This window comes from Acomys russatus, chromosome 9, assembly GCF_903995435.1.
Source record: "Acomys russatus chromosome 9, mAcoRus1.1, whole genome shotgun sequence".
Taxonomy (NCBI): domain Eukaryota; kingdom Metazoa; phylum Chordata; class Mammalia; order Rodentia; family Muridae; genus Acomys; species Acomys russatus.
In genome coordinates, this window is record NC_067145.1 from 32,641,824 (window position 1) to 32,664,594 (window position 22,771).

At 51.2% G+C, this 22,771-nt stretch overlaps 1 protein-coding gene across 1 annotated transcript; it reads left to right on the top strand.

Moving 5' to 3' along the window:
• Positions 1 to 23: 23 nt before the first annotated feature.
• On the top strand, positions 24 to 22,294 carry Tert (telomerase reverse transcriptase). Its single transcript, XM_051151073.1, has 16 exons — positions 24 to 317; positions 418 to 1,759; positions 6,286 to 6,481; positions 7,753 to 7,933; positions 8,551 to 8,730; positions 9,394 to 9,552; positions 11,682 to 11,783; positions 12,717 to 12,802; positions 14,484 to 14,597; positions 14,885 to 14,956; positions 16,738 to 16,926; positions 19,420 to 19,546; positions 20,066 to 20,127; positions 21,224 to 21,348; positions 21,539 to 21,676; positions 22,137 to 22,294. Exons 1-16 carry the CDS (start codon positions 99 to 101, stop codon positions 22,238 to 22,240), a joined length of 3,396 nt encoding a protein of 1,131 aa, XP_051007030.1. The 5' UTR covers positions 24 to 98; the 3' UTR covers positions 22,241 to 22,294.
• Positions 22,295 to 22,771: the final 477 nt, after the last annotated feature.

Consider the following 22,771-nt stretch of genomic DNA (forward strand, 5'->3'; position numbering starts at 1 on the left):
CCGCGGGCTCTCAAGTCCCGGGATCCTAACTCTTTGCTAAGCACAATCCTACATCTTGGTTCTCGCACGTGGCAAGTCCACCCCCAGCCTTGAGCGCGATGCCCCGCTCGCCTCGTTGCCGGGCTGTGCGCGCTCTGCTACGCAGCCGATACCGCGAGGTGTGGCCGCTGGCGACCTTCGTGCGGCGCCGGGGGCCAGAGGGCTGGAGGCTTGTGCAACCTGGAGACCCAAACGCCTTCCGCACTTTGGTTGCTCAGTGCCTAGTGTGCGTGCCGTGGGGGTCACAGCCTCCACCTGCTGGCCTTTCCTTCCACCAGGTGGGCCTCCGGGTGGGGTCCTCATGGGTCCGGGACGAAGAGCGGGAAGGACGCGGGACAGAGCGCCTAGCTCAGTGTCAGATCCTCTTCTCGTTACCAGGTGTCATCCCTAAAGGAGCTGGTGGCCAGGGTCGTGCAGAGACTCTGCGAGCGCGGCGAGAGGAACGTGCTGGCTTTTGGCTTCGCTCTACTAAACGGGGACCAAGGAGGGCCTCCCATGGCCTTCACCACCAGCGTGCGTAGCCACTCGTCCAACACGGTTACTGAGACTGTGCGCGTCAGTAGAGCATGGATGCTTCTGCTGAGCCGAGTGGGCGACGACCTGCTAGCTTACCTGCTGATGCGCTGCGCCCTGTACGTGCTAGTGCCCCCCAGCTGTGCCTACCAGGTGTGCGGGTCACCCTTGTACCAAATTTGTGCCACTGCAGATACCGGGCCCTCTGTCCCACCCAGCTACTGGCCCACGCGACCCGTGGGCGGGAATTTCACTAACCTTCAGTCCACACACCGAATCAAGAACAGCAGTCACCACGAAGCGCGGAAACCCTTGGCCTCGCCATCTCGTGGTGCGAAGCGGCGTCCGAGCCTCACCGATAGAGGTGTGACTTCAGCCAAGAAGGCCAGGTGCGATCCTGCCTTGAGACTGGAGAAAGGACCCGACAGACAGGCGGTTCCAGCCCCATCAAGCAAAACATTTGTGCCAAAACCTGCCAGATACACTGTGGTGCCTACTAGAAGAGCTACCGAGGAAAATTTGCCTTCGAAAGGAAAGGCTTCGGGTCTGAGCCACTCCCAGTCGCTGCGCTGTACACACAAGCCCAGCTCCACATCCCTGCAGTTGCCACCATGTCAAGATGCCTTTCAGCTCAGACCGTTTACTGAGGCCAAACGCTATCTCTACTCCATGGGAGGTGGCCAAGAGCGGCTGAACCCCTCGTTTCTACTCAACAACCTCCAGCCTAGCTTGACAGGGGCCAGGAGGCTGGTGGAGATTATCTTTCTAGGCTTGAGGCCTAGGACATCAGGACCACTCTGCAGACCACGCCGCCTACCCCGGCGCTACTGGCAGATGAGGCCCCTATTCCAGCAGCTGCTTCTGAACCATGCAAAATGCCCATATGTCAAACTCCTAAGGTCACATTGCAGGCTTCGGACAGCAACCCACCAGGTGGCAGATGCCTTGAACACCACCAGCCCACCTCACCTCATGAATTTGCTCCGCCTACACAGCAGTCCCTGGCAAGTATACGGTTTTCTGCGGGCCTGTCTCCATAAGCTGGTGCCTGCTGGTCTCTGGGGTACCAGGCACAATGAGCGCCGCTTCTTTAAGAAAGTGAAGCAATTCATTTCCTTGGGGAAATACTCAAAGCTCTCACTGCAGGAGCTGATGTGGAAGATGAAAGCAGAGGACTGCACCTGGCTTCGCAGCAGCCCAGGTGAGCGTGGCTGGTCTCCAGCTGAAGGCAGTAGAAGGGGGAGCAGGGCAGAAAAGGGGCACAGTGGGTGACAGGAGCCCAAGTCCTCAGTGGTGTAGTGGCTTTGTGCAGTCAGTGGTTGGGCAAGTTCCGTCTGACAGTCTGTGACTCCAAGCTCCCTCCAGCCCACCTCCCACAAAGTCCTGGGGCCGGTAGGTACTCAGTCCTGGGGACATCGCGGTGGACAGATAGGCACATGGGATGTGCAGTGGGTAGAAATACTGGCATCTGGTAAGAAGAAAGGATGGAGAAGCTCTGGTGAGAGCTCCTACAGGTCAGTGCCTCGCTGATAACAATGGCAGCTCAGCACAGGGACCCATATGTCATTGTGGGATGAAAAAGATTGTTCCTACAATGAAGATCCCTGTCCCGTGTTAGGTAGGAGAGAGGACCTGAGAGAAAGAGTGGAGCCTGCTGCATAAAAGGGGACTGTTGTGTTCCTTGGGAGGTTGCAGAGCCTGGACTCCTGTGCCCTCCTTGCCTGGTTTTCTGGGTTTGATGTTGAGGTTGGCCCCCTCCCTTTCAGCCAGCCCTCCTGTTAGCAGCCTGTGCATGTGTGGAAGAGACTAAGGTCCCTAACTTGCGCTCCCCTTTTCCAAACTCCTAGGGCATTTACAACTTATGGGGAAAAGATGGTAAAGCCATGTGCACCCACTGTGGGTGATCTAGGGGAGTTCCAAAGTAAGCCTTTTAAAAATACATGCCTGCCTGGGCGGTGATGGCTCTGTAAGTTCGTGGCCAGCCTGATCTACAAAGTGAGTCCAGGACAGCCAAGGCCACACAGAGAAACCTTGTCTTGAAAAAAACAAAACAAAAAGCAAATCAAGACAGGGTTTCTCAGTGTGCGTCTGACTGTCCTGGAACTCACTCTGGGCAGTTGTGGCTCACACCTTTAATCTTAGCACTCTGGAGTAAGGTGGATGTCTCTGCAGAGTTTGAGGCTAACCTGGTCTACAGTGATCTGCCTACCTCTGCCTCCTGAGTGCCCACCTCACCTGGCTAAAATCCCCATCTTGAAACAAACAAACAAAAAACCCATACTTTGCTCTCCAACGGCAGCCCAGAGCCTCCCATGGCATTTGTAAGTCATCCTGCCTGCCACGCAGTGTCAACTCATTCCTTTATATCTCAGTGGCTCCCTCACCCACAGCTGTCAATATCTGTTGCCCAGGGTTACTGAGGCATCCATGGAGGAGTGGAGATACCTCGGCCACTCACACATCTGTCTCCTAAGGAGGTAGCAGCCCTCCTTACTCTGGACACATGCTCTTGAAGTAGACTGGACCCTGCCCAGATCTGTCAGTTTACATCTGGCTTTATGACTGCCTTTCCAGATTTGTGTGAACATGTCTCTTTCCTGCCCCAAGAACCCCCTTTGACCTTCAGTTTCTCTGTGGAAACTTAAGTATGCGCTCTGTTGAACTTTTCTTTAGAATTGTATTCCTTCCTCTTCGAGTTTCTTCTGGCTTCCTACCCTGACCCCCAACATCATAGGCTGGGTATTTGGCTGCACATGTTCTCCTGGATACCGCCTTACCTGTGCCTGGTGCTTCCTTCCATTTGTGGTAATTTTGATATCAATGGTTCAAAGGCATTTTCTACCTTCCATGGTTTTGTTTCTTTCTCTGTTTGTTGTTTTGTTTTGTTTTGTTTTAGTGGGCTTTGGAGGGGTCTTTTTGATAGATCAATTAAATTCCAAATGTATGGAATATTTTTAAATTCCCTTTTTAAATTGATTCTTTTTTTTTTTTTTTTTTTTTGGTTTTTCGAGACAGGGTCTCTCTGTGTAGCCTTGGCCATCCTGGACTCACTTTGTAGACCAGGCTGGCCTCGAACTCACAGTGATTCGCCTGCCTCTGCCTCCCGAGTGCTGGGATTAAAGGCGTGCGCCACCACGCCCGGCTTTAAATTGATTCTTAACTCTGTGTAGTCCGTGCTAGAAACTTGCACTTCTGCACAGGCAGTTAAGTGTTCGTTGTATTTCTGAATCCTGCGCTGTTTGTGTTCACTATGTCAAGTACATACAGGAAACAGCTACATCCTTCCAGGTCGTGCAGTAGGAGGAGGGGTGCGTTGTCTCTCACTGGATGACTGGGCTCATTTCTTCTTGCTCTAGTGGTACTTACATGCAACGTTGTTGACAAATTCTTATTTATTTATTTATTTGAGACAAGGTCTTGCTATGTAATCCTAACTGGCCTGTGACTTGTTTGTAGACAAGGCTGACCTTGAACTTGCTGAGATCTGCCTGTCCCTGCCTCCCAGGTGCTGGGATGAAAGGTGTGGGCACCAGACCCAGCTGGAATTTTTATCTTTCTGATTAGGGAATCTTTGATTACCAAGATACTATGTCTCTAGTAATTTTTTAAATGTAAATAAAAGAGGCTTTTCGTTATCTTGAGACAGGTTCTTGCTAACTTGCTCAGGCTGCCCTCAAGTTTGCAGCCCTCTTTCCTCTCAGCTCTGGAGCACCTGGGATTGAAGGTGCGTGAGCCACACACCCCTCGGCTGAGCTTGTCAGCTGCTCAAACTGACTGGATTCAGCTTGCTTTTAGTGTTTCCTTGCTATGCCTCCTTCTTTTTTCTTCCTTTAAGTTTTGCTTTTTAAACTTTTCACACATTTTAGAGTTTAGTTTTATAGTTTACAGCATGAATTTTTTATATATTACCATGCCAGCTTGGCAATTGTCACTTAGCTGGAAAACTTAGCTTGTTTTCTTTTCTCTTTCTTTCTTTCAAGAACAAAGGTGTCTGAATGTGCTGTTCTGTTACTTCCAGTTCGTTTTCATGTTTTAATTTTTTTTATGTGTATGGGTGTTGTGTGTGTGTGTGTGGCATTTGCATGCCTTGTGTTTGTGTGTGTGTGTGTAGCACTTGCATGCTTTGTTTTGTGTGTGTGTGTAGCACTTGCATGCCTTGTTTTGTGTGTGTGTGTAGCACTTGCATGCTTTGTGTTTGTGTGTGTGTATACCACTTGCATGCCTTGTGTGTGTGTGTGTGTGTGTGTGTGTGTGTGTGTACACCACTTGCATGCCTAGTGCCTGCACCCGCCAGAAGAAAGCACTGGATCCCCTTGAACTGGAGTTACAGATGACTGAGAGCGACCACATAGATGCTAGGAATCAAACCGCAGTCCTCTGAGAAAGCAGCCAGTCTCTATAGACGGCTGAGCCATTTCTTCAGCTGGTTTGCTCTTACTTCTTGCCGCACCCCTGCTGTATTGTACCTGAGCATCTGAGTGATTTTAAAGTGCCTTGCTGCACGTTTTCATTCTGGTTTGTTGTTGTTGTTGTTGTTGTATTATTTCAGGACACTGTTTCTCTGTCTGGCTCTGGCTGTCCTCGAACTGCCCTATAGACCAGGCTTCCTGCTGTTTTGACCTTTGAGGAGTAAGAAGTTATACGTGCTGTTCTTTGCCAGTGGTCAGCTGACACTGGAGCCTTAACATACTTGGAAATCTGATCCGTATTCCCTCCATTAGCTTCCTGCCTTTCTGCTGATTTAATTCTGCCTCCAGTCTCTCTAGCCCCAAGTTAAACATCACTCTTGTTTTTTAAGATCATTTAGTTTTATCCTCCCAGGCCATTTGTCTTGCCTGAATATATGTATATGTGCCACGTTATGCCATGGACACAGGAGGTTGTGAGCTACTATGTGGATGCCAAGAAACAAATGAGAAGCTCTGCCAGAGCAGCCAGGGCTCTTAACCACGGAGCTCCCCCTCAGTTTCTGCCAGGGCTCTTAACCACGGAGCTCCCCCTCAGTTTCTGCCAGGGCTCTTAACCACGGAGCTCCCCCTCAGTTTCTGCCAGGGCTCTTAACCACGGAGCTCCCCCTCAGTGTCTGCCAGGGCTCTTAACCATGGAGCTCCCTCTCACTGTCCTTCCTCTTTGTTCATTCTGTCTTCTAGCTTGTGCCTCCTTTAATCACCTGGAGCTTGCTGATTCCGTGAGGCTCCACCTGCCTTTGACTCCCTAGCGTTGGAATTACAGGCACATTCCTGGCTTTTAAAACATGGATTCTAACAACTGAACTGGGTTTTCATGCCTCTGCAGCAAGCACTTCACCAACGAGCCATGTCCGTAGCCCCTGTCTAAAGACCTGCTTAGCTTTAGAGTTGGGAAAAGCTAGGGTTTGCTAAGTCAGCCCACCCCAGAAGAATCACTGGGTAGTCACAGAGGTGCTACACTAGTTTCACAGGTTGGTAGTGAGTGCCCAGTGGGGGGGATGACAGATGGCTCCAGAGCATTGCATCGTTAGTCAGCAGGCCTGCAGGATCCCCTCACTGACATGGCTTTGTCAGAGAACTCTAGTTTACAACATACTAAAAAAAGCACACACAAAGGTTGAGCTCGTTTCTTAAATGTATTTTATCAGAGCCCGGTATGTCCAGAGCAGCTTCTCGTGGGCTCATTCTGGGCTCCCATAACCTCCATTCTGGACATTTTTGGGCCCGGGGTGAGTCAGGGGTGTTGGCTATCTTCTACTTTCAGAGAACAGCTGTGTCCCGGCTGCAGAGCACCGTCTGAGGGAGAGGATCCTGGCTATGTTCCTGTTCTGGCTGCTGGACACGTATGTGGTAGAGCTGCTCAGGTCGTTCTTTTACGTCACAGAGACCACATTCCAGAAGAACCGGCTCTTCTTCTACCGTAAGAGTGTGTGGAGCAAGCTACAGAGTGCTGGAGTCAGGTACCACACGGCATCTCTCAGTTATCAGTGTCTCCTGTTGATATACACAGAGGCACTAACCCCAACAGTGTGTGGCACCTGCTAGGCTGTCCATGGGCATGGACTCCATGTTGTCATAAACTGGAGACCCTGCTTTCTTTCTTTCTTTCTTTTTTTAGATTTATTTATTTATTATTATGTATACAGTATTCTAGATGGTCATGAGCCACCATGTGGTTGCTGGGAATTGAACTCAGGACCTCTGGAAGAGCAGGCAGTGCTCTTAACCACTGAGCCATCTCTCCAGCCCCGAGACCCTGCTTTCTTACCTGTGAAAACTTAGCTTGGGCCTGCACCAGCTATAGGATCCCTAAGTAGGAGGAATCCACACCAACAGGAGCAGAGCTGCTGCCTGCTTGGTACATGGGTCTGATGGGTTCTACCTCATGTCCACCCCTGAAAGAAGTGCCTATGACGGGCAGCCTCAGTGGCAAACCACAGGGTCCACCCTGACAGCTGGCAGGGCTCTGAGTGGCTGAGGTTCTATGCTGATTAAGCTGGGGTTTGTGGAGGTACACAGGCCAAGCTGAGGGGGCGAAGGAGAGGCCAAGGAAGTCTTGCAAGAGGGCACACTACCATGTTAACTTTCTTTTTCTGTTTTTAGTTTTTGTTCTTTGTTTTTCAAGCTAGGGCTTCTCTGCGTAGCCCTGACTGTCCTGAAACGGGCTACGTAGACCAGGCTAGGCTCGAACTCACTGAGATCTGCCTGCCTCTGCCTCCTGAGTATTGGGATTAAAGGCGTGCTCCACCACTGCCTGGCTCCATGTTAACTTTGTTAAGGTCCAGCCCTAGCTTTGTATTGCACAGCAACCACTGGGCTTGTAGGGACCCTTAGCAGCCAGCATTGGGCTTTCTGAGCATTTTTGCATACTTATGCCTAGGAGTGGGCAGGGACTCTTTTTGCTTTCACACCTGTGTCTAAGCCAGGATATTTATAGAGTACAGCAGATTGCTTCAAAAGTGCCTCGGCCAATGGGACCTCCAAGAAGGGAACAGCAAGAGCAGACTATGGGGCCAGATGTCCCAGGTGCCAGCACAGGCTACGTGTCATGTTCCCTGCCCAGACAGCTCTGTGGGGGTATCTGGTTGGTGTGGGGTTGTTATGGTCCTGGTTGTACCCCCATAGCATGGCTGTGTGTCAGGTACCCCAGGTTCTCAACCACCCTGATAGGATGTGTCCCATGAACCTTCCCACATGCTCCTGTCAGAACTCCACAACACCTTTGCCACAGGCAACACCTTGAGAGAATGCAGCTGCGGGAGCTGTCGCAAGAGGAGGTGAGGCAGCGCCAGGAAGCCTGGCCAGCCATGCCCATCTGCAGACTGCGCTTCATCCCCAAGCCCAGTGGTCTCCGGCCCATTGTGAACATGAGTTACAGCATGGGCACCAGAGCTCTTGGCAAAAAGAAGCAGGTGACTGACCTTGGCCCCTGCACTGCTAGTTGAGGCTGCGCTCTGACTTACATAAGGGCGCATGAAGTTCTGAGCCCTGGGTAGGCAGAAGAGGAAGGCTGAGGAACTGGCTGTTTCTGAGTCCAAATACTCAGTATGTGGGAAATCCTGAGAGATGGGAGATGGTCTCAAAACCAGAGGCTTGGGACACAAGCCCTGGAGATACCTCGGGGACCCTGCCAGGTAGGGTAGGCACTATATGTCTTACGTGCTAGGGGGCAACTGCCTCCCGCTCCCCATAGCTGGATGTCAGTAATAGCTCTGGCCCCGCCCAGTGCCTGTGTAGTCATTTGCAATGTCCCAGAGGACAGAGCGAAGCTATTGATGCCTCAGCTGGAGGATGTTTGTGAGTGAAGGTGAGCCTGCCCCCAGCCCTGTGAGCAGGCCTCTAGAAAGTGGTGGCCCTGGTAGTGGGGAGAACAGGTTGGGACAGGTCAGGTGAGGGTCCCAAATGCAATCAGTTGACCCAGCGGGATAGGTCTTCTAAGACCCTGGTCCTGGGCTGGGCTATCCTGAGAACTCTGGGTGGTCTGGGATAGTCGGCCAGGTCGGGTTCTAATGTGTCTTCTGTGACCCAGGCCCAGAATTTCACCCAGCGTCTCAAGACTCTATTCAGTGTGCTCAACTACGAACGAACAAAGCATCCTCACCTTATGGGAGCTTCTGTCCTGGGCATGAATGACATCCACGAGACCTGGCGGACCTTCGTGCTGCATGTGCGCAACCTGGACCCGGCACCCAGGATGTACTTTGTTAAGGTGGGTCATTCGGGCTCCTGTCTATCACATTTGCTCTCATGTCTGGGCTCTGGGGCCCTCCTTGGAGTAGCCAAATGCTGGGTGACCCGGTTGCACTGGTGGTTGGGAGTGTGGTCTGCTTCCATATGTAGGCCAACAAAGCGTGGCCTGCAGTTCTCTCAGGTTCAGGAGGGCCCCACTTTTCTGGAATAACCAGCTTCTAGAACAGCCTTGAGCTCTACATGAGTTCCCTGAACAGCGCCCCCCCCCCCCCTCCAACTCCTCTGGGCTCCATCCTGCGAGGAATTGCACTCAATTCTGGGTCCCGTTCAGACGACCAGCAGGCCTGCATGCTTCACTATCTGGGTTATCCCCTGTGGGCCCTGGGGCTCTGTGCAGAGAATGTAGCCTTTCCTCATCCTGAGGTCCCCAATCTAGGGTAAAGGGCCAGAGAGAGGAACATGGGCCCATTGTGCCCCAGCATCTCTTGTCTGGAACAGGACATTTGTGAGATAGGCATGAATAGCAGAATGGCACAGGAGCATGGAGTACCCTTTTCCTACATCCCTGTCTCTTGCAGGTTTACTAATAGCAGGTTGGAACCCAGATACCAAGGGCAGGGCCAGCAGGACCCCTGAGTCGGGACCCAACCACACTTAGGAGTGCTCACTTTTATTCCCACAGGCGGATGTCACTGGGGCCTATGATGCCATCCCCCAGGACAAGCTTGTGGAGGTTGTTGCCAACATGATCAGACACTCAGAGGGCACATACTGTATCCGGCAATATGCGGTGGTCCAGAGAGATAGCCAAGGACAAATCCACAGGTCTTTTAAGAGACAGGTAAGACCATAGTGGACTCTTGTCTATGCTGTGAGCGTGTTAGTGGCACATGCCTGCTCGTGTCGTGGATAGCCAGGATCTGCCAGTGACACACGTGTGGCTGTGATAGGTCCACACTTCTGGCACGTCCATAGGAGGGCATATCTGTGGCATGGGTATCCATGTCTGACCCAACCTGCCTCCCTCCACTGGGTTCCCAGTGCAGCTATCCTCCTGTGCTCTGGGGCAGCTTAATGATTTATATATCCAAAGTTTTTTTTTTTTTTTTTTTCCGTAGGCGGGTAGGGTCTGCAGCCTTAAAGGTGGAGGTGTTTGCACTTAGGCCTGGGAGAGATGCAAGGTGACTTTCTTTGCTTCTCCCTGAGGTAGGACATACAAGGCTCATAGGCAAACCTTATACATGGGTAATATGTGCGGTTGCCATGTGGCTTCTGAGCTGAGGGCACATCTGTATCACTACAGGAGCTCCTTCCCTGCTCCGCCCAGAGCAGCTGCCATGCTGCCTGTAGAGACGCTAGAGGACTACACGCAGGCGTTCCTTCTCTCTGTCCACTGTGTGAGTTCTGGGGACTGTACCTAAGTTGTTAGGTTTGGCCGGAGGTGTCCTTACTTGCTGAGCCATCCATGCTCCAGCCCCAATAAACACCTGAAGGTCACATTTCTCTCTAAGAGCCCTCAGCAGTGCCATACACATTCTGGCGTGTTGCCAGACTGTTACCATTCCATTGGAAATCTTTTTATTTGTTTATTGCAATATTTGATAACCTCTTTGTTATTTAGAAGCATGTTGCTTAATTATTTTTAAAATGCAGGCATTTTCTATGTATCTTGCTACTCTTCTAGTTAATTCTTTTTTTTTTTTTTTTTTTTTAGATTTATTTATTGATTATGTATACAGTGTTCTTGCCTGCATGTATACCTGCACACCAGGTCTCATTATAGATGGTTGTGAGCCACCATGTGGTTGCTGGGAATTGAACTCAGGACCTCTCGAAGAACAGCCAGTGAGTGCCCTTAACCTCTGAGCCATCTCTTCAGCCCTTCTAGTTAATTTTTGTGCTTTAATTACTCTGGTGACTTTAGTCTTGGCACTTGAGATTTTTGTTTCTTTTATGCTATTGTATATTGATTGTACATAATAATGGGTTTTTGGTTTTTGGATGTTTTTCGAGACAGTGTTTCTCTGTGTAGCCCTGGCTGTCCTGCCCTCACTCTGTAGACCAGACTGGCCTCAAACTCACAGAGATCCGCTTGCCTCTGCCTCCCGAGTGCTGGGATTAGAGGCGTGTGTGCCACCACGCCCGGCTCAATAATGGGTTTTATTATGACATTTCCATACATGTATATAGTGCATCCTGACCATATTCCCACATGCAGCCTAACATGAGAGATTTCAAAGTTGAAAGCGGATGTGTGATCTCAGCATGTGAGAGAATGAGCAGAGGGGTTGTGTGCTTGAGGGCAGCCAAGGTTACATAGAAACACCAGTGTTAGGGCTGGAGAGATGGCTCAGAGGTTAGAAGCGCCGCCTGCTCTTCCAAAGGTCCTGAGTTCAATTCCCAGCAACCACATGGTGGCTCACAACCATCTATAATGTGATCTGATGCCCTCTTCTAGTGTGCAGGTGTACATGGAGGCAGAATACTGTATAATAAATAAATAAATAACTCTTAAGGAAAAAAAAAAAAAAAAGAACCGCCAGTGTTCATGTCTTAGAATTGTTCCGGTGCTGTCAGTAGATGGCGCTGTGTTCCTTCTGCTGACGTCCTGTCTTGAAGCAGGCATCCTAGAGAGTCTGTCTGTTCCAGGAGAGCTATCCCTACCTACCCCTGTCAGCTCTTCCTCCTGTCCACACATTGTCTCTGTGGAGAGAACAGGGTGCCGCTTGCGCTGTGGTCGTTGGTAACCACAATTATGGAGAAGCCCGGCCTGAGGAAAGCTGTCTGTGGGGAAGCCTGCTGTTTCTGTGGCACTTCCTGTTGGGGTGCTAGATTCTCTCTTTCCCATACATTTCTCTGTGTTAGAGTGGTCCCATATTGTTCTATTGGGCTGTGTTGTGGCTGTCCTGGTCAGGAAACCATGTGCCCTACGCTGTTTCCCCTCAAGCACTCACTTCTTCTTTGCTGCAGGTCTCCACCCTCTCTGACCTCCAGCCATACATGGGCCAGTTCGTGAAGCATCTGCAGGCTCAAGATGCCAGTGCACTGAGGAACTCCGTCGTCGTTGAGCAGGTCCTCAGGCTCCCCTTTAGCAGGCCACACGCGGTGGGAGCTTTCCACCTCCACCTGCTGTTTGCTTCAGTGCAGGGACGTGACTAGGATGCTCCTCGGTAGAGGGGTCCCATGACCAAGGCCGCTCTCCCTCACATGACATGACCAAGGGCCCCCAGTAGCTGCTTAGGTGGGCGTGGGCGTGCCAACACTCTTGCTTTGAAGTGCCCTTTCCACCCTCTTGTCTCCCATACCCCAGGTGCTCTATTGTGAACTGGTAAAAATATCTTCTCCCTCAGGTTTTTTGTTTTGTTTTGTTGTTTTAAGATTTATTTATTTATTTATTTATTTATTATGCAGTATTCTGCCTCCATGTGAGCCTGTAGGCCAGAAGAGGGCACCAGATCTTGTTATAGATGGTTGTGAGCCACCATGTGGTTGCTGGGAATTGAACTCAGGACCTTTGGAAGAGCAGCTGGTGCCCTTAACCTCTGAGCCATCTCTCCAGCCCATTCTCCTCCAGTTTTGGACTTGATCTGTGGTCCCCATCTTGACCCATTATGTCAGAAGCTGTGTTTCCATAAGCCACACACAGGATGTCTCCTCCCATGAGCCAGTGGTTCTACAGATGCTTCTTTGACACATATTCTACCCTTGGGGCAACCATGCCCACTAAGACCTTTGGATGATTTTCTTTTGGCCCGTTGGGGTACTATATGAGCTCCAAGGTTCCAGACCCAGTGCTATGGGAACAGAAAAGGTTACACCACTGTTTGTAAGTTACATACCCTGTCACCTTGAGGCAAATTCAACCTGGCCATCCAGTGACACTTGACCCTGGTCCCACCCTGACTTCACCATGAACACTTGGTATTTAGAGGATATCTGGGGGCAACTTGCTGTAACATTTGGCATCTCCCTACTTGCCTGTCTACATGTGTCTGTTTTTTCCAGAGCATCTCTCTGCATGAGACCAACAGCAGCCTGTTTGACTTCTTCCTGCACTTTGTTCGAAACAGTGTTGTAAAGATTGGTGGCAGGTGGGCACAGGCATGGAGCAAGTGGGCAGAGGGTGGGCCGAGGCAGGACAAGTAAGTACAGGTAGGCAGAGTTTACAGCACTTAGACCTTTGTCTGATGTCTGCCTCCACCTCATTCCTTCCTCTCCACTCCCCTTCCTAGAATGTTCTTCCCCTTCTGCTGGCGTTTGGGCCACAGAGCTGCCTACCCATGAGGCCTTGGGAGCACCCGGCTAAGCATGGACCCAGTGCCATTAATAATGTTGTGTGCCCAGAACTCACGTTGTCACTTTGACAAAGCACCAAGGGCCCCTTCCCTGTGCAGCAAGGCATGAAACGCATGCAGCACCAAAGAAGAGAGCACAGCACACCTGCCTGGTCCCCCACCCCCTGCCCCGAGACTCCATGAGCTTTAAAAAGCACTGCTGTGGTGAACAGAGCCCAGACTGGGTCTGGCTGGAGCTGCCTAACAGCCCACCAGCTGCAGAGATGTGTTCTATGCTTCTGGACCAGATGTGAGGTCGAGTGGCTGAGCATTTGGTTGACGCTTCTGTACCCAGAGTCCCCACCTGGAAACTGGAGCAATGGGTGTGTACTTGGCTCCTTTTTGCTGGGCTGCTGGGAGCCCACAGGAGCACCAACACAGAATGGAACCCCAGGCTGACTGACACCCAGGGTTGCTAGAGGTGAGGTCAGGCAGGACAAGAACCATCTGATTATCAGGAGTCACAATGTGTATTAGGATGTGACTGGACGTGCTAGATGTGCACGCTGGGAGACCACAAGCTACAGAGTACAGCTGAGTGTATTTTCACAAGCACAGCAAAGGGTACTCCTGAGTCCTAATGGGACTGAGCACAGATCTGTAAGTCTGTATCCATGTGGCAGTTAACTTAGTCCTCATGTGGGTCAGCTTGATACACTTAAAAGTCAGATCCATGAGCACAGTGCATAGAGAGGATCTGAGTCAGTGCGAGGGGGCGGAGGGGACGGTCACAGGTCAACACACACCTAACTCTTTCTCACGTAGGGTTTCCCTGTCCTGATCATCTGACGACACCCACCCCTGCCAGCACCTGCATGTCTTTGATTCTGTCGCATTCTCTGAGGAGAAGGCGCTAACATTTTCACATGGTTATTACCTGGAATGTTCCTTCACTAATAACCTGTTATTAATTGTCCGAGATAAATTTTCAGTTCGAGAGCCTGATTGCTTGTCATTCTTGTTTATTTTTATTTATTTATTTATTTATTTTTCTGTGTGTAGCCTTGGCAAGTCCCGGACTTGCTTTGTAGACCAGATTGGCCTTGAACTCACAGTGATCCGTCTGCCTCTACCTCTCTGGTGCTGGGATTAAAGGCATGGGCCACCACACCCAGCTTTTGTTTAAAAAAAAAAAAAAAAGCTCTGGAGTCAGTGGACAGGGATGTAGTCTCCACCAACCCAGCTGTAGTGAGAATGGGGAATGGCAGAAATCAGGACGGTACTTAACGTGGTGTCTCTGTGGGTCTTGGCAACTGACAGTGGTAGATACCACTGTTTGTACATGTGGTCTGTGAGCCTGTTCGCAGAATGGCGTCTGTTTATTCACGTACGTCTGTGTACATGTGTATACACGGAGGGGGGAGGAGCGGGTTGTCGATACGAGCGTGCAGCCCACCGTGGCTGCTGCCTCTGACCCTGACCCTCCCCCACCCCCCAGGTGCTATGTCCAGTGCCAGGGTATCCCCCAGGGCTCCATCCTGTCCACCCTGCTCTGCAGTCTGTGCTTCGGAGACATGGAGAACAAGCTGTTTGCCGAGGTGCAGCAGGATGGGTAAGTGCGCCCTTTTACTGCTCTGGGGAAGGGGGGCGGGGCAGCTTGCATCTTGAGTTGGTGTATCTTCACACTTCCCGTTCCTAGCTCACTGAGCGGGCGTCGCTGTTCTTTACGTTCACTTCATGAAAAGCTGTGAAGCGTCCCAGAGCCATTTCTGTTAGGAAGACAGTGAAAGCTGTCACTTCAGCCCTTTGTTCTGTCTGTGTGCACTCTGATATTTAAAGTGTTGTAGGTTGAACCCCTTGCAGGTGGACGCTGTGTGAAACCTGTGTGTCTCGCTTTAGGCTGCTTTTACGGTTTGTTGATGACTTCCTGTTGGTGACACCTCACCTGGTCCAGGCAAAAGCCTTCCTCAGGTAAGGACCTCCATGCCTGGGTCTCTGCTGTGTCATCAAGATGTGTATGCATGGCTAACGCAGCACAATTTAATTGGTTAGTAATTGTGTGCCGGGAGCTCATGTGGTCCCCAAGACCGAATGGCAGCTCTACAGAGTGTCAGGGCCACCTCACCTGGGCCGCAAGGCCTGGGATCCCTGCAGCACCAAGGAAGAGAGAATGGCAGCCATGGCTGGTCCAGTGTGGCCTCACCAAGGATGCAGAGTGGTGAGAGACCCGGTCAGTGTCGGTATTTGGAAAGTCTCCAGATAGGACAGCGGCCAGTGACTCCCACACCTCCCTGCTGAGCCCACAGAAGGGCTATTTGCAGAGCCCTGAGGCATGGAGCTCTTCTGGGAGATGTGCTGTCCCTGAACACAGCCTTTCCTTACAACTTGGAGACAACGCATCACACCATGAAGAACAGGCGCTGACTAAGCAGGTCCAACGTTCTGTGGAGTAGCTTTTCTTTGTGTGACGCTAGAAAGAGACTAGAGAATTTGGACTTACCAATTGTGTTTTGAGGCATGGCTGTTGTATCAGGAGTGGTCTTTTTTTCTACCTAACATTCATACTAGTGAGTTATAGTATATGTAACCTAGGCTGTGTTTGCAGTATGTAGAGGCTAGGTCAGGGTTACTGGCATATCTCGTTGTAAAGTTAATTTCTGTTGCTCAAACTAGAATCGGGTACTGTGTCCCTGTTTCAGAGCAGAGACCATAGATTGAGCTTCCTCAGAATTTAAGGGCTCCCTCAGCTCAAGATAGAGGAGGCCGCCTCAGACACTGTGAAGTTTGTAGGCTTCTTTTTAGGATAATTGACAAGAGAGGAGAAACCTGAAAGTGGTTAATTAAACCGAGCCCTCAGAAGTTGTCACCATTAAGGTATTGGTGTTACCAGTGTCCAGTGGCCTATCTGATGGAAACACTAAATGCTGTCCAGCTCCAAGTCTGCCCACCAGAGCTCTGTGCAGATTGCCTATACTTGTAGCATAGTGACCTGGAGCCCAGTAGGACACACACATCCGGGTCAGTAGAATCAGCCTCAGTGATGGCCCCACCACATCTATAGCACTTAGGAGCCACGCAGCCCACAGACAGTGACCACTGGGGATAGAGGACACTGCTGCTGTTGAGGAAAGTTCCAGGGGTCAGTTCTGACCCTAAGACTTTGTCAGGAAAGTGGCTCTGGATGAATGTCAGGTCACCAGGAGGAGAGGACTGCTAGGTGGGTCTGACCATGGACACTTATAGGAAAGATTTACTGCACAGAGCTGGGCAGGGCAGCTGCAGGGGCTGGCCAGTCACAAGGATATAGAGTATGCGCCACCAAGTGGCTACACACCCGTGGTACCGGAGCCAGGCTGCCATTGCGAGTTCACCTTGAGGTAGGTCTGCTTTCAACTCACTGGGCCCGTCTGTCCCACAGACCAGCAGTCTATTTAGCATTTGCTAGGGGAGGAAGTAATCTACTCATACAAGGTAACTGTAAGAATACAGGCTTTTGGGATAAGAGGGAGAGGATGTCCTGTGAGTCACGTGACTTCCTACTCGCCTAAGGCCTGGCCATCTTTTCTGAGATGGCCTCATTGTCCCATTGCTGACACAGAAAACAGGAGCTAGGCTACTGTCCTGACCGAGGCTATACCAGGGTACCCACAAAGACCCGCTCTCTCTCTGGTCCAAGAACACCCCTGGGAATTTCTGTGGCATATGCTGAGTGCTTGCAGGTCCCCATACCCAGTGTTCCTTCTGTTCCGCAGGGCCCTGGTCCGTGGCATTCCTGAGTACGGCTGCATGATCAACTTGCAGAAGACAATGGTGAACTTCCCTGTGGAGACTGATGCCCTGGGCGGTGCCGCTCCACACCAGCTGCCCGCTCACTGCCTGTTTCCCTGGTGTGGCTTGCTGCTGGACACTCGGACTTTGGAGGTGTTCTGTGACTACTCAGGGTAAGGACACCGAGGGACCATGAGCTGGTGCTGCGCGCTGCTCCGTTCCGTTTCCTTCTAGACACAGCAAGTAACCGTGAGGCTGAAATGATAGAGGTGTTCCCTTTCTGTGTGGAGATGGACATGGGCAACATGAGAACATCTTCAGCAGCCTTGTCTCAAGTCTCCTGGAGACCATGGAGCCAAGGCCCTCCTCCGTATGAAGTAGAAGGGGCTGCATGGCCGTGGGAGTTGGTCTCCACCTACCAGGAGCTCACAGTCCAGCTTTGGGCTCAGTGCAGCTATGGCAGATTTGAGCTAGACATAGGTGAAAAGATCTGGACCATTTCTCTTATGAGTAAAAAGTATGAAAATTCCAACACTGTGGTAGGAGACTAACAAACCTGTCCTCGTGTGGACAGCTGTCTGTTCTGAGCTCAGATGGATCCAAGCTCTCCGTGCCCATGTGCTCTTTGGAAGTTCACATTGTAAGGGAAGAGCCCGGTGCAGATAAGCCATCTGTGCAGTGCTCTCATCTACCCCATTTCTGTCAGCACAGGCCTGGGCTCCTCAGCCTCCCTGCCTTGTATGCTGAACTGGGCCAGTCTCTGGGATTCAGCTCAGATTTCTTGCCTTCACCCTCTGCCTCCTAGACCCACTTTTGCTGCCCACCATACAAGTTCCACCTTGCTGCTGAGCACACCCATGGAGGCCTGACGTATTTGAGCATAAACTCCCTGGCTCCAGCCCCTGGCACTCTTTGGTGTCCCTGAGCAGTGGGTAAAGCAGTCACAGAAGCATTTCCCCTCTGGACAGCCTTCTAGAGCCCGAGAACAGCACCCCTTACATGAAGCCAGGTCTGGACAGAGACCATTAGAGACTACTCTGACAGGTAGACCAGAAGGCCTTTGCTTCTGGTGTCCATGTTCAGAGTACCTATGGGCTTAGCCTCTGAGGCTGCACTCAGCTGAGCTGAGGATCCTTCTGTTGGAGCCAGGGTGACTAGCAACATCCTAAAGGGAAAATGTAGCTGTAGGAATTTCTTCTCTCCAAACTACAGCTCACATGCAAAATGTGAAAAGAATTGACGGACCACTGAAGTGTAGGTAACTGTGTCTCCCAGAATTGTGCAGCGGATCTTCAACATGTGTGTGGGGCCCCATGGGTAGCAATCCACGCTGCTCACGCCTTCATAAAGTGCCTTAGTGCTTGGGCTCCACACATATCCACATAGGCTAGGGCGGCATCTCTAGAAAATGGCACTTGCTGGTACTATGGTCCTTAGGGAACCCTTTCCTTTCCCGAGTGATTCCATATTTTCCTATCTATTCTGGAGAGAGAGAGACAGAGAGAGAGAGAGACAGAGAGAGAGAGAGAGAGGCTGAGAGAGGCTATCAGAGATTTTACTTGAACATTTAGAAATTGCAAGGCTGGTTTGCCCGCCCATGGACCTCAGCAGTGGCATAGAAGATGCAAGAAGCATCCTTATTCTGCAATAGATATCACATTCTCATACAGTATTCAGTGACACAAACCCCACTTTAATATCAAAGTGTAGATGTGTAGAAGGTATGACTAGGACTGGGGGAGGAGGGGAGTGACTTAGGTTAAAAGTGCATGCACTGCAAGAATGAGGATCTGAGTTCAAAACCCCAAAACCCACATAAAAAGTCAGGGTAGGTACATGTACTTATATCCCCAACACTTGGGTAAGATGGAGAAAAGTTGGCCACAGGGTCTTGCTGGTTGCCAGCCTAGCTCCAGGTTCCCTTGTCTCAAGAGGATGACATAGAACGTAGTAGAACAGGACTGCCCCTCCTCTGGGCTCCACTCACGTGCACAGACATGCATTCACACACGCATAAAAAGGCTTTAAATGTTTAAGGAAACGTAACAGGTAACTGTACCTACCACCTGTATTAACTGTACCTACTACCTGTATTCATCTTAGAGGACGATACAAGGGTGATTTCTGCCCTGCAGATGCCCCATCTATCTTCTTATCTTTCCAAGATGACCAAGAAGCACCTCAGGGTCTTCGTGTGGTTCGACACCATGGGAGGCATTCCCTTACTGTTTGCCACCACACAGATCTGGCAGGAAGTAGTTTTCTGCTCCATTCACAGCCCTGTGCCAGGAAGGCACTCTGTCAGACTGCAGCCTCTCAAAGGAGCCACGGGGCTTTGTGATTTCCTGTACGATGCATCTTTCTTTCTGAACTGTGAATTTTCACAGCCCTTATTTGCCACTGATGAGCCAGGATGTCTGGTGATCTCAGGCCTGGGTAAAACAGATGTCACTCACTACATCTCGTTGGGTTTGGTTGTCCAGTGTTTCTGGTGGTGCTGTGATCACGTACCAAGAGCTGGACTGTGTTCCCCGTGTGAGGGTCCAGCCATATCGAAGCCTCAGTGCATGGAGGAGAGGGGCAGGAGATGGAAGGGCACTGGTGCTGGCCTCTCAGAGCAGAGATTGGCGTGGGAATCACAGGCGTAGGATACCTTTGTGCTGCAGGTACGCCCGGACGTCAATTAAGACCAGCCTCACCTTCCAGCGCATCTTCAAGGCTGGGAGGAACATGCGACACAAGCTCTTGGCAGTTCTGCGGTTGAAGTGTCACAGTCTGTTTCTAGACTTGCAGGTAAGCAGATGGGCAGCCAGCTCATATGTTGAATCTATGTGTAAGTCCTGTCCATGTACATGCATATGCGTGTGTGTGTGTGTGTGTGTGCAGGTGTAACCTGTGTGTGTAAGGAACATGTAGAAATATGGGTGTGTGCTGAGGAACCCTGAGCATTCACCCTGCTCATCTCTTGTCGTCTGTCCCCACAGAGAGAGAGGCTCCCTGGATCTTGGCTTTGGCCTTAGGCTCTCAGGCCATAGCTGCTGAGGTCTCTATCCAGGAATGGCCACTGTGGAGTGGCTTTGGCCTCTGTTCCTCCACCCCTCCAACCTCCCTCCCCCGCTTCTTCCCCTCTTGAGCTCCTCCACCCCCCCCCCCACAACCCCTCTCCCCTTTTGATGACGCATTGGGAGCCTGGCTTGATTTCCTGGATTTCCCACGCAAGTGGCTTTTTACCCCATTTGATAACACAGAAAGTGTTTGTTTGTGACCCCAGGGGCACAAATGCTGATGGTTCTTTATCTCCTGGGACTCCAGGTGAACAGTCTTCAGACAGTCTGTATCAATGTGTACAAGATCTTCCTGCTTCAGGCCTACAGGTGAGTCATGGCCTGTCCTACCACTAGAGGGAGCCATAGGCCAGAAATGCCAGCCATGCAGTCTGCGGGTGCAGGGTTGGGGTTTAAGCTCGAGGAAGAGCTGGCTAGTTGCTTCCCTTAATTGAGTGGCATGCTGAAGTGGGGATAGGAAAAAGCAGCATTCAGTCGAGTCTCCACACAGCCCCATATCTGTAAGATGAGAACCTTCCGGTCCCCCTGTGCTGGAAGCACATGACCTTATGTGCTAACCATAGCCTATGGTTGGCTGTCTTGAGTCAGGAATGGGAGTTGGGGTAAAGAGCTCCCCCACAGGAAAGCACCTCAGAAGGCATAGGGTGGAAAAGGAAAGCAGGGAATCAGAGCTATTGCTGATGCTGTCATCAGTCTTACATCCCAGAAAGCAGGACAAGGACACAGCCAAAAGCAGCCTGGCTGTCGTGGTGCCCCACATTGCCTTGTGCTTCTGGAACACTCTTGTCTTTGGGTGGTCCTGAGACCTGGGGCTGGTGGCTGATCAGTGGGGTCCATTCCCAGCAGGTAGTAAAATGTCTCCACCTTATGTCAGGTTCATTAGGCCAGAGCCATGTTATCCACTACACAGTCACTTCTCTGCGTGGCCGTAGGGACCCAGCATAGGTCTTTTCTTCCGAGGTTTCCTGTAGGGATACGATTGGTTTCCCATGTCTCATGAAAGGAGTGCTGCCCTGGCCTGGAGCAGAGGCCAGCATTCTGCCTGGAGTTGGTAGATTTTCACACCACCACAGGTCAGATCCAAGTGTGGGGAAGATTGGGCACAATTTCCACGCCAGGCAGTCTACCCTTGATGTGATGTGAGATGAGGTGACGACAGTGTATAGGGCAACTCTGGGAAGGGCATGTATAAAGACATACACACATACACACACACACACACACACACGTGCTTGTGTGTTCGCATGTAGTTGTAAGTTCATTTGTACATGCAATTACATGATTCAGTGCACATGGCACATATAGATCTGAGAGCATACGTGTGTGCGGACAAGAGCTTGCTCTTATGTACACGCATGAGCGTACTTACCTGGGGCCCTTCCCCGCCACTGTGGCTCCTTCCCAGGTTCCATGCATGTGTCCTTCAGCTTCCCTTTGACCAGACTGTCAGGAAGAACCCCGCCTTCTTTCTGGGCATCATCTCCAACATAGCATCCTACTGCTACTCCAAGCTGAAAGTCAAGAATGCAGGTGCGCATATGGACCGGGGCCAGCATTTGTGTGCAAGGGGTGGATATCCTGCACTCACTCAGGAGCTGCAGTAGCTAACCGTCCTTCTTGGGCCTCGGCCCTAGCCATTCAGGAGGGTGCTGAGAGCTCCTTGAAGGGCAGGAGGGTCCGGGGCCAGCTGGGATCTTCAACCTCCATCTGCTCCCCCCAGGAATGACACTAAGGGCCAAGGGCGCCTCAGGCTCATTTCCTCCTGAAGCTTCACGTTGGCTCTGCTACCAAGCCTTCCTGCTCAAGCTGACTGGTCATTCTGTCATTTACAAGTGTATCCTGGGACCTCTTAGGACAGGTATGCGAGCTCCCTCCAGATGGCTCCATAGTCAACCCCTCAAACACTGAGTGCCTAGGTGGACCCTCAAGTTCATCTCCCTTTGCCTGAGGAGGAGCCCACTCCACTCAGGCAGCCCCGGTGGGTGGGACTGGGCTTCTAGACCACGGCTTCCTACTTCCGCCTTCCTACTCCCTCTGTTCTGACTCAGCTTCTTATCTCAGGAGAGGCCCAGGAACCTCCTGATCCCTTCCTGGTCCCAAGCACAACCTTTGCTTGGCTGCTTCCTAGATGCAAGGAGGGATCCTGAGGTTCCTGTCTTGCTTCTGTTCCCATCTTGTCCTCGTGTGCCCACTGTGGTGGTGCTGGTGTGTTCCTGGGTGGGGCTCTCCTGCTTACTCCCGGCCAGGACTTGACCTAGGCGGGCTAAGGAACTACCTCACCTCTTCTGAATGAAATTTGAGTCCGTCCTCTGTTGCAGCCCTACAACAGCTGTGCCGGAAGCTCCCAAAGGCGACAATAGCCATCCTCAAGGCTGCAGCTGACCCAGCCCTAAGCACAGACTTTCAGACCATTTTGGACTAAGCCTGCCCTCTTTGGCTGGATGACCGTGGGCATTGTAGCCCCACCACTCTTGGACCCATGTCACAAGACAGGCTAGCCTGTTGTGAGCTTAGGTTGTTGTGGGTGATAGTATGGGAGTTCATCCCAATGCCTCGTTTCCTGTAGTGAGCTTGATTTCCTTCCTGGTGCCCTCAGGAGAGCAGATCCCACCCTCTTTAGTGGCAGGATCCACTAGCCACCAATACCAGGAGGAGGCGGAAGACTTGCTCTGGGCCATTGTGGACAGATATGACATGCGTGGACCTTGTGTCTTTCCACACCTAACCGTGGTGCCTTTCCCATGAAGTCAGAGTGTCTCAGAGATGAGCCAGTACCCCAAGTTACAGCCTGAGTATACTCCAATTTTGGGTGACTGGGTGTCCTAATTACTTCTCTGTTGCTGTGATATGCCATGACCAAGCCAACTTATAAACGCAGGATTTTTACCTTCTGAAGCTATGATACCTTGGCAGCATTTGGCAGTAATCATGGCAGTTATCTACTGAGATCACT

Excerpts from the sequence above, each read along its gene's own strand:
- Tert (XM_051151073.1), top strand. The coding sequence starts at position 99 with ATGCCCCGCTCGCCTCGTTGCCGGGCTGTGCGCGCTCTGCTACGCAGC. Across the intron at positions 8,731-9,393 it reads CCAGGATGTACTTTGTTAAG|GCGGATGTCACTGGGGCCTA; the intron begins GTGGGTCATTCG and ends TTATTCCCACAG. Across the intron at positions 14,957-16,737 it reads CAGGCAAAAGCCTTCCTCAG|GGCCCTGGTCCGTGGCATTC; the intron begins GTAAGGACCTCC and ends TCTGTTCCGCAG.